This window comes from Ciona intestinalis, chromosome 2 (genome assembly GCF_000224145.3).
Source record: "Ciona intestinalis chromosome 2, KH, whole genome shotgun sequence".
Lineage (NCBI taxonomy): Eukaryota > Metazoa > Chordata > Ascidiacea > Phlebobranchia > Cionidae > Ciona > Ciona intestinalis.
Window position 1 is genome coordinate 7428631 of NC_020167.2, and position 15602 is coordinate 7444232.

Here is a 15602-nt window from a genome sequence, read left to right on the forward strand (position 1 = left end):
AAGGTGTGTCGTCTCCCCCCATCCTACTATACATAGTAGTAAGCCATGATTCTCTTCAGGAAAATACAATGAGAAAATGATTATTTTATATAGCGGACATTGAAAAATACGGTCCGCATATTTGTTTATTATGTGTAAAGGTGTCCCGTCTTTCCCCACAGTATGTCTGTAAGTTGGTATAAAGTTACTGACAATACCTGTTGCGTTCTTTTTGTTTGCGAAGAATCCAGGTATATGAGCGCCTGGTCCTTTTAATGCGACAATACTGAAACAATTCATAAACAAAGCTGGAAAATGCAACAAAAAACGCGAGTGCGCACGATTTTAGTTCGTATCGCAAAGCAGCAACTGCTCGAAGCGAAAATATTTTTTTGCGGGATCTCAGATCCTTTGTCGCCGCATGCTTCGTCCCTTATTCCGATGTGCGCGCATTCTCTGTTTGACGTTCTTAATACAGCATCGCTTGTATCCCTTGCGGCAAGACTTTAGTGCATGTGGTAGTCTGCAAATATGATATATATTACTGGACTTGAATATGCACCAATTCAACCAAGAAGCATTGGACACACCGTTGCTCATTAGTCGCCTATTCTATTCAAGTATAGTCTGACCGGCAAAATCCTAATACTTTGAATGGGCAAAATGCATTTTGCAAATGAACAAGCGAAATGATTTTTTGAACGGGCGAAATCTGACCTATAAAAATTATCGCCGAAGACCTCATCCACATAAAATAGAAGCTAAGCTATAACATATAAAACCTCTAACATTTCAATCATACCTTCAGTTACGTCACTCACTTGTAATATTTCTTGAGCGAATAAACCTTTCCTCTCATCTCGCATTCATCGTTAATTGATCCTTGCCTGCGGTGGGTTGGTGGGGCGTTTGCTGCTCGACAGCAATCCACGTCAACCCAAGCCTTCTTTCTTTTCGACTTTTCTGAACAGAAAGTAACATGAGTAATATACTACTGGGGGTGAGGTTGATGCACAAAATATCCTAATTGTATTTTATACAAATAACAACGTTTTTTCAGAGTGGTGCGGATATGGTTATATAATTTCGTAAATATTTACTGTTTTCTACCCAATGGAACGATAATACATAACAAAGCATGGGCCATCTTACCCCAACCTACTATATATGGGTCTACCAGTACGATAACGAAGAACATATATTTAAAATGGTGGATAACGATATGGGTAAAGAGATATTAATAAATGATTCAAACTGCAAATATGGCTGGTATACTACAGCACATAACTTACTTCTTTTCTTGTTTTTCCCAACGCTGGAGCTGAAAAAAAAGAAAACGTTTTATTTCTGAAACACTTTGAGCCGTTCTTCCAGTCGTTATAGTATCGTGACCGAAGAGACGAAATAAATTTCATTTATTCATAAGATATACATATACCTGCGCCTTTCTTTCGCACACACCGTTCTCATTAATGGGAGTTTTCCTCCTGCAACCCCACTTGACCTTTCACCTTCTACGTCACGATAACCGACGTTGTTAAAGTCAACAACAATAGCTCTGCGGAATATAACGAGTAAAACAAACTGTGTGATTTTAATACCGGAGAACTTAAAAGGATTTTACCTGATTTCGATACAGCCGCATGATGGCGCTGTCCACTTCAAGGACACTGAGGTTTTATTTGTGTCGCTGATCTCTGACGCTACTAGCGGACAATCAGCATTGACAGGAGCAGTTGCGTTGAAGGGAAAATGTCCGCCGCCGCACGATGTCGCTGCTTAAAAAACATTCAAATGACTCTTGTGTTTTAGTTATATTATGCTGTAAGATGGGGGAAGATGGGACACTTTTTAACTCAATTTTCTCGTCCTATTTAGCAGTAAGCAAAGAACATTCAAAGAAATATAAAACTATGTCCTCATGACTTTCATAGACCGTTGTTGATTGTTTAAAACACGATCAGGATATCTGGATATTATCTGCTAGAAGGTGTCCCATCTAACCCCCACCCTAATATACTGTTTTCCTTAAACTATGATTTCCTCAAAAGGTCTTAACTTTCGACACCTTTTTTTATTATTCGGGATTGAAAATGGATTGGCCAATAAAGACTACAATACCTGCTACTCCGTTCCGTGCTGTTGGACGCTTTCTTATCTCAACCATAAATCTCTTAAATGGAGGCGCTCGGGATTTTGCTTTTATCTGAACTGAAAACGAAATTTCAATTTTATTCGTCTGCTGGGCGTAAAGTTAAAATTTGTATTTTATCAGGTTAAGTATCAGGCAACCCGTAAGGTGTGGCATTTCATGACCTTATCTTATGTGTATTTAATGCACATTACGACGGCGTTGGTGCAATCCACATTTCAAATGATCATGATTCGCCTTCTAATGTCGTTAAGATTAAAAGTTAATGAGCCGGAAAATTTTCCATTTGCTTCGGAAATTTAGTTGCGTTATCAGCTGATTTGCGGCGCCCACGTGCGGACATAACAGTGCGGAACGGCGGATTGAGTTTTTAAAGTATGTTCTTTCTGGATATCGTGGGTGTGTGAATGTTTTTTACCAAGACGTGAAAGACAAAGAATAAACCGAACCGTGGATGCTTACGGTTGATTTGCTTGCGTTATCGGGTCATGCCTGTCTCCGGTGATAAGAAGAAACGGTTTGTAGGAAAATCTCATAAGATATGACAACATTCTCAAGAGGCCGCCCACGCGTTTACCATCTGTCTGCGTCCTTGTTCTGTTGTTTTACTTTTGAAAGATCACACGCGACATTTTCTCAGCAAATATATTTCCGTTTCCGTGTGACGTATTTAGTGGTGTGAAAACCCCCGCCTCCTCCGGTGGTGGAGTCTGTGACGTCACAATACATGACACCTTGACTTGTTTGTCATGAGTCAACGTTTGAACGCTTGATGTTTCACCCATTGGTCGATAGAATAAACAAATAGAAATTGGATTCCTTCAAGGCTGTATAGCAGTGTAGGTCACGTTGAACAAACTTCTTTGTCGCCAAAAAAACAACCCAGAAAGCGCCATGTTCGTCGCCATACAAGTCCACCGCAGAATGTTAGAAATTCGCAGCGTTTACTTAGATTTTGAGAAACAGCAGTAACGTACGACAATGCGACTGCGCAGACAGCAGCAAAAGTGCAAAGGCGACAATTTGAGATTAATACTCTCTCAGCGTCTCCTCGCCCCGGCACTGGTGGCTCAGATTCCCGCGATAACAAAAGCGTTTCCAGAGCAAAAAAAACTTCTTTTAAGTAGCGTTTTTCCCAAGACGTTTATCGGTTCTTTAGCGTTCTTTTTAAATTGACTTTGTGTGTTTTCGTAGAGCAGTAAACAAGCAACGTTCTTTGAAACGACCGAGATCAAGAATTATATCGCGACGGAAAGCTTCGTATCCGGGCTTCCAGGAAAAAGTTACCGAAAAAACCGCCGCAAAACCTCAGATACGGAGAGACTTTGGTGGAAAGCGTTACCCTGATAACCGGGCGCCGGGATTTTTTTGTTTAGTGGCCCGTGACTGTGAACGCGCGGGGTCGCGACTGTTACATTCTTCGCATTAGAGTCCGGCGCTGTAAAGACCTTCGAATGCTATTTTCAAAACGGGGTCGAAAATCATAACCAAGTATATGTCTCTGCGACGCCGACCCCCTTTGAAAGCTCATACCCCGTGGTTAAGAGGCGGCTCCAGTTATAACAATTTACTTTCTTCGTTCGTAGATTTTAAACAGTCGATGCGGAGAGCTGCAAAGTGGTTGCTCAGCGGCGCCGAGTTAGATGGGCCGTAACGCGGAAGGCGCCCCACCATTCTGGCGATCCAACGATTAGAAAAGCTGACAAACAATCTTAACGCATGTGACATCACTAAACAGTAACAGCCGTGGGACTTCCCGTTACTGTCGTGCCGCAACTAACGTCGCCCCTGTTAATGTATAGTAAGGTGGGGGAAGATGGGTCACCTTATCATTCTATTTTCACGCCCAATTTGGTAGCAAACAAAGAACATTTAAATAATTATAAAACCGTATCCTCACAACTACCATTGAACGTTGTTAATTTTTTAAAACAAGATCAGGATATTTGGATATTATGTGCTAAAGCCGCCCGCCTTACCCCACCCATACTATAACTTTTGGCGGTTTGAAGCAGTACGTTCAGATGGGACCAGAAAATAGAATGAAAAAGTCTTCCATCTTGCCCTACTATATAACACATTACGTACAGAACCTCATAACAGCACTACCATAGCTCCTACAATGCATAAACACTGCGAATCAACAAGAATGACGTAAACGTTAACGATCCAAATGATTTTAGAACCCCAGACTTTTACCATAAGTCAGGATATCAGCATTTATCATCGTTACGTCATCTTTATATCTCCTTTATAAACAAACACGATTAAAAACCTTGGAGGGCGTCCAGCTAACTGTCATATTGGGTACAGGCAGGTGTTTGAAACCCAGTAAATCTGATTCGGCGTTAAAGTTTTATCGGCGCGAATCTCGAACAATACGCGGCAAGTGTTTATCACTTGTGGTGTCTTCGGTAATCGGATTTTAAGCGGCGTGAAAACCACAAATTCAATTATACAAATTTCGTAACGAAGATTACTTAACCCAGTAAAAGTAACACCAGTCGCGCGAAATTTGCCGTGCCCTAATTTTGGCCAAAGATGCATTGCGCATAATTTTGTCCATGTTTATACATTCTACGCGACAGAGTCTATAGTTTATGACAGTTTGTTGACATGTAAGCAATAAGCGCAACCAAAGTTGTTGCCGATGCCAAAACTTTTACCCTTTGCTCGTTTCTCTGTGCCCTGTGTTTGTTTGCGGTTACGGGTTTCGAAAAAGTGCAATCGCTAATCTTTGCAAATACTGCTGCAGCCATCCTCGACCCAAAAACGGACACAGAGCAACAAAAATATCTTGCATAAGTAAAAGTCCCCCTAATGCTTAACCTTATTGGCGACAAGAGCTAGCACTTGTCTGGCTAAAAATACCATTTAGCCGAGCATTTTAAACACTATACGATAATTTCTTTCTCAATAGTGCGAAAACTAGGGCAAAGCAAAATGGCGGCCCTGCTATTGCGATTTACGCTTGGGATTGGTTTGTTAAAAACTTAACGGGAATTTAAATTGGATCGAAACATAAATCTCAAGTTACTTTAAATCCCATAAGACATCGGTCTGAAGGATTCGTTTCACACCCAGTGTTATACGTGTCTGACCACGTTCTAAAGAACTCCCTGAGAAAATACACTAAACGTCGATCTTAATTCTTAAGGTTTTCACGTATTTATCCGATTTTTCAAATATCTTCAAAAATCTGAAGCGTTCGCCTAATTCTGTACACCAAATTTCATGGCTGTATATTTGTTTAAAATTTGGTGAACCATACACCGATTTGTTACTGCCGTATTGTACAACCTACCCTTATACGATTTCCCCGGCTGAAATCCCTTTTTTAACTTTCTAATGACAAGTCTATACTTCGCTACATTAGATCCTCGGGATATAATGTTTCTTCCAATACTTGCTATGCCAAGATCCGGGGTATTACACTGGCCATCTGTAATGCAAAGCAAAGGTATTAGTATTACAGTACTTGAGCAATACGCACTAAACTTATACATGATGTGTGTTTAAGAAGGAGATAAGCATATAGTAGGGTGGGGGAGTTGGGACACCTTTAGTACATAATATTCAAATATCCTGATTGTGTTTTAAACAATTAACAACGCTCTATGAAAGTCGTGAAGATACGGTTTTACAATCCTTTGAATGTTCTTTGTTTACTACCAAATGGGACAAGAAAACAGATTTAAAAGGTGTCCCAACTTTCCCCACCTTACTTTATATGTACAGCTGTATATGCCAAACAATGACAAAATAACTATTCCTAATTTAGTTTTTCTTAATAATGCAAGTCGGTTTTCGTTCAGGAAAATTCACAAATCGAAATAGATTTACCAGAATTCGGGTCTATGTCAATTCTCTCGTCTGCGTTCCCTCTCCTGGGACTTCCCCTGCATGAGCAGATCCGACATCTCGTAGTTTGATTGACAGCCAACCGATTGCACCCCAATTGCTGTGCTGTACAGGTTAATTGGGGACAAACCTGGCTGTCAGAGCTCGCCTGGTCGAACATTGGTGCAACTGTCGGATTGAGTTCGGATTTTTCGGCGGACGTCGCATTTTCTTAAACGTAAGTAGTATTTATAGATGATTGTGTTACTAAAATTATGTTTTTTTACTTTTTTACTTAAATCTTTTACTAAAGTTTTTTTTACTTCTTACTATTTTTTTTACTTTGCACCGCTTTTTACCCTTGTTCCTCCCTATGTATAAAAATTACAAAACGTTTTCTATTCTTACCTGGTTCGCATTCACAAAGTGTACAACCGTTACTTTTCCTTAGAGACCGACCAGGACATCCGAGTAGCTCAACGGTACATCCATGTAATGGGCATGGACGGTTATGCACTACACTATCTGTAATTAAAACATGCAACGTCACTATACCAAGTGTACACAGTAATAGGTGAACGTATATATATTTATATATATATATATATAGTAGGGTGGGGAAGGTGGGACACCTTTAGCACATAATAGCCAAATATTTGGATTGTGTTTTAATCAGGTAACAACGGTCCTTGAAAGTCGTCGGCATATAGTTTTATAATTCTTTAAATGTTCTTTGTTAACTACTAAATGGGACGGTAAAATAGAGTTAAAATGTGTCCCATCTTCCCTCCACCCTATACTGTATATATATTAAATAAATATATTAAACTATACACAAAGGTGTAAAAAACTGACTGTTGCACCGTTTGATAAAGGTGTTTAGAAACAAAATAAGTAGAATCCTTTAATAATGCTAATGGGGGGCACTTTCATTCGAACAATAAATGAATAAATGCAGCTTGCCTTATCCTCGGTGGCGGAACAACGACAATCGTTATAACAGGGGGTTCTGTGTCATACATCTCATGCCTTCTTAAGAGTTACCACGTAATATAACTTTGTTCATGATTTTTATGCATGTCTGACAATTTAGACCACTCATCATTAGTGCCCCACTGGGTTGGAGCAAATCCTATTAAACGTCCATACAAAGCAATGATTTATGTTTACTTTTACTATATATACTCACATTGGCACTTGCATAAGAGACATCCTCTTTCGTCTCGTCTTAGACCTCCCTCGGAGCAACCAAGGCGCTCAGCTGTACAAAGATGATAAGGACACGACGTCGTATCTGGTGAGTCATGATTATATAGATCATAAACGCTTTATTACACATAGTATACTGTATTGTCATATTATACAATGCTATATAGTAAAGTGGGGCAAGATGGGATACCTTAACTCAAAATGTATCATATTTGCCAGTCGTGTTTTTAACGGTTAACCACGCTCTTTAGAGGCGTGAGTCTACGCTGTATGCCCATTTAAACATTCTTTGTTTACTACCAAATGGAATGAGAAACGAAAATGAAACATGTACCATTTTACCCCAGCTTATATATTCATAATAAGTTTAAATTCTCTTCATTTTTGGTACGTTTTAAATATACGTAAAAGTAAACTGTGTATGCAGCACTATATGTTTTGAAACCACCCGGTCTTTTTACACAATTTAATTCCTGTCACTCAGCCAGTGAATTACAGACAGAGGAATTTTTCTCTAGATATAAAAATATTGTGTGTGTGGCCTTGAATCTTGTGGTTTGGCTAGTCACGTACATGCGCTTCGTCTGTCTGACAGGGTAGCATGTGTTTCGTCATAATTTTCGTTGTTTGGAGTTAAGTTACATATATACGTGTTGCGGGATGCAGAAGGCGGGTAAACTGTGGGCTCTGAGCTAATAGCAAATATACAGTGTTAGCTTTGATGTGGATTGTTTAAACTGATCGTATGTAAACTTAAGCGGCGGGTAGACTTGAGTCAGATCCTCGGCGACGCTGTCTTGCCCTTGGTCTTAATTAAACTGTCGATCCAAGGCCAAAAGAAGAAGACAGTCTTTTTAAAACATGCCTAATCCAATTTGCAAAACATTTACGTCGTCATGCGGACTGGACTAGAGTTTCAATATATATAATACCGCTTGGAGAAAAGACGAAACATGAATCAATGAAACTTATTTCGTCTCTTCGGTCACGAACTATATAGCATTATTCAAGGCATTCGTAATCTTTGTTCCACGCGGTATAAGGTATGTCTGGAGAGACTATACCACGGCAGACGTTTGTATATAGTTGGTTCACGAAACTGTTATTTGACTTCAAGAGACCTTATTATCGACTTATAAAATGTGATTTTCTCTTGAACTACAAACGCTCCTATTTTGTACTTTAAATCGGTTTTGATGTCTTTGTACATATAGGTTATTGACATATACCAAAGCAGGTTGCCGGTGATATTTACATATGCTATCTTTAACTTAAGAAAAGGCGGGGTTTTATTCGGTATATTGCGATCTGAATAGGCAGGTAGAGTTACATACCATCGACGTAAAGGTTATGAAAGATTAATAGGGATATTTTGGACGATAAACGTATGCCGTCACTACGACAAGACATACACATACAACAATGATATTTCACTTAATGAAATGTTTGCGGGCAATGAAGAGGAAAATTAAAGCGAGCAACTTCCTTTTAAACACCTGTTATTACAACTTAAACCAGATGTCGTCTGGGCAACATGACTAACGGATCATACATAACTTTAGTGCGCTTGAAACCCATTGTAACCATATATAGTAGGATGGGGAAAGATGGGACATCGTTTCATTCTATTTTCTTGTCTCATTTGGTGCTAAACATAAAAAATCCCCCAAAATATGAAACCGTATCCTCACGACTCCCATGTACTTGTTTAAAACACGATATTTGGATACTATGTGCTACGATTAAGTGTCACATTTTCGCCCAGCCTACTATATAAGCAAATTTTATTAGAGTTGTGTAATGGGTTTTTGTTGCCGCTGTAATTTATTTTATCTGTCACGACGACCATAATTGTGCTGTAAAAGCGAGCAAAAAGTTTTTATAGACAACCACGAAAGCGCGGTTGACGGGCGAATTTTAAATTGTTATCCGAAGCGTTCGCATCTGTAGGCAATTGTACGCCTTTTCTAATTAATGCAAAATGTCGTAATTATGCGAATGATCTTTGCTGGGAAATGTTTTTGAACCCATTTACACTTAACGCTGCGGTGCAATAAAAACACGGCTCTGGCTTAATTAAGCCTCTTGTAACAAATCACCTGTTTTAATCAATAACACCTGGGAAAAACGAAAACTCGATAAAAGGTATTTTCGCAAATTTAAGTATTTTAATATAGAAGAAAACTAGTCAAAAATTAGTTTCTCAAATATCCGTTTCTGGAGTATAACGGTCTGTTATGAATTTTTAATTTACTTTCGCTTAACCGCATTTTCTGGCAAATATAAACATACACACAGTCGGGTAATGTTAATAAGCCGTTAAAGTAGCGTGTCTGGCTCGCAAATTATCGGGCTCGAAATCCGTCGAGAGCCCAGCAATTCTTCAGTGGAATATTTCGGCAGAGCTACGTGTCAGGAATTTCAATTTCGAAATATGTTTCGACCACAAAAAATATGCTACCGTCCGCGAATATTTTCCACTTGAGTGGCAAAGAATTGAAAGTTAATTAAAATCGAAGATATGTATTACTGGTAGCAGTGTCGTGACAAGCTACTAATTCGTGAGGTTTCATTCCACGGGTGAGCAAATTCACACGGGTTCAGATTTCAACCTGAATTTACTGCGAGTGATAAATCGAATAGGTGTGGAGTTACAAAAAAGTGAAAATTTAAATTAAGACTGACTCTCGACTCTCAAGGGGTTCAGAGTTCACCGCTTAACATTTAGCCTTAACTACATTTGTAAACACACTGTGTTTGCGAATTTAACTGCCTGTATTCTTACTGCGTTCATTTAAATAGCAGCAAATATAGGGCGAAGTGTTTTACGTTGATAAAACAATAACGACACACATAATGTTAAGACAGGCGGGACCTAAAACGTAGCATTTACAAACGTAACATATTTGCTTTCTACTCTGCAGGTGTAGGGTTTCACGGCGTTGTATGGAATTTAACCAAGAGTTGGCTTATTAACACAAAAGCTGTAACAATCACTTACCTTGTGCCAATGCAAATTCAGATAATGCGATTCCGAAAGCAATATAGAGCAAGAAACATCCGCTTCGATTCATTTGATTTGCAGTAAATTCACCGACGACAGACGACCTGTATTCTCTAGTTCGACGGTTACAATAAATGCTCTGCACGACAATGAAATCGTTATATCACATTTCAATATCCTTATCGCTATTTTACTTTTACTGACAGAAATGTTATCACTCCCCTGTTTGCTAACTCCTGCGAATTTAGCCGCAAAAAGAGGTTCTAAATACGAATAGAAAACTTTTAGAAAGGCACTCAACTACTAAAACGATTGCACCTATACAACTCCCCTCTACATGTGTAAGTTATTTTCTAGTTATACCGCTGAAAAATTCCACTACATTTTGGGGCAATATGGCAGAGCATACTGAACATGACGAATGCAATCGTCCTTCAGGCGATAACTAGTCGTCTGGTAAGAAACAGCTGATATATAGCTTCTCTCGTTCGCCAAACAGTCGAGAAAAAGTGGATCGGCTAGACAGGAGACAGCAGACAAAACGACTTTCTCGTTAAGCTCGGAATTAGGTAACAGCTATAATCAACAAATTCTGAACCCAAATGTGAAAGTGCTTCAAAATAAGATATTTTTAAATGAAATGCATTTTCTCTTTAAACAGCACAATCATGTTGTTCTAAAATAACACAAAAAATTTCAAAATTGCGCAATTAAAATTATACTTTGTTTATTTATACAACAATTTGTTTTGTAGAATATATTTCCTATCTTGAAGCAACTTTTAACATTTTGTACGCTGATATAAAAACTCCATCCGGGCATAGATTAGACATCTTACCGAGCGCATTCGTCCCCTTTCTTTTGAATGATATAGGATCTCTATGACAAAAGCAACGTCACGCTGGAAAATTTATTGTTCGTTCCTTTTCGTCAGAATCTTCCAAGATGAGGTTGGTGAAATTTATATCTTGTTTAATCACATGTTACATGCATAATTTCGAACTTAATTTATAATTTATATGTAAGTAACGTTATGCAATATATGTAGGGACTCCTAGTTAAGTTTTGTGCTGTGTTTTAGTTAAACAAATTGCCCGATGATGTTATTGTTTTGCATGTATTAACTTAACGCAGATATGTGGAGTTCATTTCACACTGAGGGCATGAACTGTTTTAAATGTTGTTGCTTTTGCAAACATATAACACACTAGCCTGTATTTGAATAAATATAAAAGTTTTTACGATTTTTAGTATGGCGTTTGCAGCCATTGTTAGTAACATACTTGGTAACTCATTAGCTGGCACCATGTTATAACGACTGTTGTTTTCCGGCTATGCGAGAATAAAGTAAGTTACATTTAATCTCTATGTAAGTTAAAATACATTTTACCTCTTTCACAGTAAGGTATCACGTGATACACTCTACGAGTGCGTAGAAAACATCCTTAAAGGTTCAAAAACCAAACAGAGGAAGTTTCTTGAATCTGTGGAGCTTCAAATCTCCTTGAAGAACTACGATCCACAGAAGGACAAGCGTTTCTCTGGAACAGTCAAGTATGATTAAGCTACAACCAAAACTTTTGGGTTTTTACCCGTTATATAAGTTTTGGTAGCCAAACCTGGCGGACCTTGACCCATGGTCTTTAATATTGGGTAGCAACAAGTAATTGTTGCGTTAAATTGTTAAGACTGTTTAAAAAAGTATGTAGGAATTTTAATTTGGATTCCTGTCTGTTTATAACCATGTTAGTTTGCTTTCGAGCAGCACTCATTATATAAGTTCACTAAACTATGCTTGTTAAATTGTAAGAACTTTCAAAAATTTGGTTTGTCTATAAGGGACCCCTATAAATGCCGCAGTACACCAGTGCCATAAACCTGTAAAACTAATGTATCGCCACGCTTATGTTGTTTGAACTGGTTAACATAATAAATGTCTATGCATTTTCAAACTTAGCATTTTTTTACTAATCTGCATACTTCGCTGCAGTATAAGTTGATATCGTAGATTACTGTGAACTTGTTGCGTAAATAACACTCCTAAATATGTTTTATAAAGAACCAATTCCAAAAGTGGTCTTATGTGTTAAATTTGTCTTAAATTCTTGGGCTGTTGTGTGTCATCTCATAAACTCATTTACAAATTATGTTGTCAAATGTATGTGCAATGACCAATATCCGGGTGCTATTAAACAATTGCCACCTTACGTTATCGCCACAACCAGTGGCGCAGCCAGAGAAAAATAAGGGGGAGGGGGTTTAATAAAAAAAAAGTCAAATTTTTTTTTTGGTAAAAAAGGGGGGGTCACGACCCCATACACCCCCCTGGCTGCGCCACAACCAACCACAAACCCGAATAATCACTGATCTTACAACCAACCACTAACATTTTCCACCAGCCTAATCTAACAATTACCTTCAGGTTGCCAAACTTGCCACGAAATAAGTTCCGCATCTGTGTGTTGGGAGATGCTCAACATTGTGATGAAGCAAACGCAAACAACATCGCTTGCATGAATGTAGAGTCGTTGAAGAAGCTCAACAAGGATAAGAAACTCATCAAAAAGCTCGGTAAATATTTTATTTTGTAGTTCGATAGCAGGTATTAGTGAAGAATCCTTCCCTTTGTTATCTGCTAACTGCTAAACGTAACTACCAACTTCTGTCTCCTGAAAGGGAGACTTTTAAAACAGTACCAGTTGTACACACCATGTACACGCCCGGACTACGTAATCACTTCACACTAGCATAATCTAAAGTATCGAAAGATTCTTCACTAGTGCCCAATATCCTATTCATCACGCCCAATGATGTCTTTGTTTTAATTTCTTAACAAACCGTGTAGAAAACCTTACTGAGGGCAGAAACTTAATCCTAAATGCATATGTCCAGTTATTTATGTCATTTAACAATTTTTGATATAATCCCAGCAAAGAAATATGATGCTTTCCTTGCTTCTGAATCGCTCATTAAACAAATTCCAAGATTGCTTGGACCTGGTCTCAACAAAGCAGGAAAGTTTCCCTCCCTTGTGACACACCAGGAATCTTTGGCATCGAAGGTATAGGGTCTTGTCTTTTTTACGCAGTCAAACCTAAAATTAGGCCATTTTGCACATTTTTGTATCCAATTATTTTGTATTAGTACTTTTGGTGCCTTGAACATTTCAAACAATTGTTGATAGAAACGGCCACTGCATATTTTTGAACATAATTTTCACTATTTTTTAAAAATACCCACATACGAAAAAGCTCTAAACATGATCATTGTGGCTCTGGTTAGGGTCGTGGCTCGTGGGAATAGACAAACTGCTTGCATACTGCGCCTTTAATGCCTGCTTTATACGATTTTGTATTTTATGCTATGTCATGCATTTTTTTCTAATTTTCACCTCTATTTACCGTGAGAAAGCTTTTGTTAAAAATTAAATGTTTGATGTTAGGTTGTGACTTTTGTGACTTTTTTGTTACAGGACTATTATTTCTTCGCAGTTACAATCTTACCCCATTGTAACCTTATGATTATTTCCAGATCCATGATGTGAAATCCACCATCAAGTTCCAGATGAAGAAAGTTCTTTGTTTAGCTGTTGCCATCGGTAACGTGAACATGACGGAAGATGAACTTGTTCAAAACTTGAATCTCGCCATTAACTTCTTGGTATGTAATAAGATATAAAAATATATTTAAAAAGTATGAATATATAGGAGTAAAATTTCCCTGAAATACAAATATGTAGAATGTAGTATGGTGGGAAAAGATGGGACACTATTAGCGCATAATATCCTGTTCGGGTTTTGAAAGATTAGCAACAGTTTATAGGAGTCTTTAAAATACAGTAAAATACACTGCCCCGCCCTACTATGTATTATGTATATACGTAATAAATATATAGAAAGCACGCAATTGCTAGAACTTGGTGGTCATACCATACCATATAAAGTGTAGAACGTGTGCAAAATTAAAATCCGGGCTTCGCTAACCTCAGCTTCAATATAATGACTGATGTTTGATAGTAACCTGGGAGACATTATACAAACTAAATACCAAACCTTTGACCTTCTGTCTACTAAAAGCCAAACAAGCTTGATTTTATTGGTGGGTGGGTCCACTTCCCCCTACAACAGATTTAAAGAGTGCATAACAATGTTTTGCTCAAATTTTACTATTTTTCAAGATCTTTTTAAAAGTCAAATTTTTACTATTCTATCTTTTACCTTTTTTTCTGTAAGTGTCATCATTCGAAAGTCTCATTATGGCTTAGATTTTTGTAAGTTAAATCTAAATATCAAACTTAAAAATATGCTTTCTTTCAGGTCTCCCTGCTAAAGAAGAACTGGCAAAACGTTCGTTCCCTGTACGTGAAAAGCACAATGGGACGTCCACAACGCTTGTACTAATTGCAAGCAACAATAAATTTGCTGATTACTATTTTGTGATGTTTTCTTTGATTATTTTGGTATTGTGGAGTTAGGGTTAGAGGACAAAACTTTGGAGTTAGGGTTAGAGGACAAAACTTTAATCGTATTTGAACATGTATGTGTGTGTTTGTTTAGTTGTTTAAGTCAAGCACAGGACAGAAAAATATCAGTTACGGAAAAAATACAACGCATATAAGATTTGACCAACAAACCAAATGTTACAACAGAAATGTATTTGTTCTTAACCGACATAATATATGTTCCGAAGAACATAAAAATGTTAAGTTGCAGAGATAGAAAATACACCACGCAAAATTTGGGCACAATGAAGGTTGGACAAGGCGTAAAATAATCGGTTACAGAAAATATAAAACAAAACCCGTGTCGTGATATATTCGTCCTGATTGATGTATTTGGACCGTGCGCTATTGCGCATGCGCAGTAGATCTAGAATACGTGCTCTAATAAATAGGTACCGATTAAAGAATGTTCGTTGGAGTAGAATCTCAGATTGTCTACCTACCAAAAAAACGTTTTTTTCAAGTTTTGGTTCCAACACATAATACCTGGAACCAAAACTTGAAAAGTTATATATTTTGTAAAATATGTAAATAGTTTACAAAAAAAACTGCGAAACATGATTGAATCTCAATGTACAGTCCAAAGCGTTTTAACTAAATGATGAAATGTAATTCAGTTACATTCTTCTATTTAAACTCTGATTAATCTATTTAAACTCTGATTAAAATCTGTGAGATTGGAGATTGGGGTCCAATCTCACATTTTCGAGTTTTTGTATCATGCGTTGGGGTAGAATCTCACTTTTTTTACTTTTGCCAAAAAAACATTTTTTTTGGAGTTTTGGTACAAACACATTGTACCGGTATCATGCGTTGGGGTCCAATCTCACATTTTCGACTTTTGCAAAAAAATTTTTTTACGAGTTTTGGTACAAACACATGATACCCCAGTATCATGCGTTGGGTAGAATCTAACT

General features: G+C 37.8%; 2 protein-coding genes and 1 non-coding gene across 4 annotated transcripts; 2 read left to right on the forward strand and 1 right to left on the reverse strand.

Annotated features, from left to right (window-relative positions):
* Window positions 1-231: 231 nt before the first annotated feature.
* On the reverse strand, window positions 232-10351 carry LOC100176057. Of its 2 annotated transcripts, none has more exons than XM_009859444.3 (11): window positions 10182-10351; window positions 7161-7265; window positions 6380-6496; window positions 5975-6202; window positions 5436-5573; window positions 2101-2190; window positions 1604-1754; window positions 1418-1537; window positions 1272-1300; window positions 801-942; window positions 232-502 (listed from the first exon to the last, which is right to left on the reverse strand). In XM_009859444.3, exons 1-11 carry the CDS (start codon window positions 10252-10254, stop codon window positions 382-384), a joined length of 1314 nt encoding a protein of 437 aa, XP_009857746.1. In that variant the 5' UTR covers window positions 10255-10351; the 3' UTR covers window positions 232-381. The 2 variants fall into 2 exon arrangements, with proteins under 2 accessions (XP_009857746.1, XP_002130986.1); XM_002130950.4 differs by having other exon boundaries at window positions 1604-1757.
* Window positions 10352-10664: 313 nt separating this feature from the next.
* Window positions 10665-14615, forward strand: LOC100181568 (60S ribosomal protein L10a-like). The gene is made up of 6 exons (XM_002131174.4): window positions 10665-11134; window positions 11586-11738; window positions 12607-12755; window positions 13115-13245; window positions 13716-13844; window positions 14501-14615. Exons 1-6 carry the CDS (start codon window positions 11130-11132, stop codon window positions 14582-14584), a joined length of 651 nt encoding a protein of 216 aa, XP_002131210.1. The 5' UTR covers window positions 10665-11129; the 3' UTR covers window positions 14585-14615.
* Window positions 11276-11397, forward strand: mir4158 (microRNA 4158). The gene has a single exon (NR_034554.1). It is a non-coding gene; the product is annotated as a microRNA 4158 (primary transcript).
* Window positions 14616-15602: the final 987 nt, after the last annotated feature.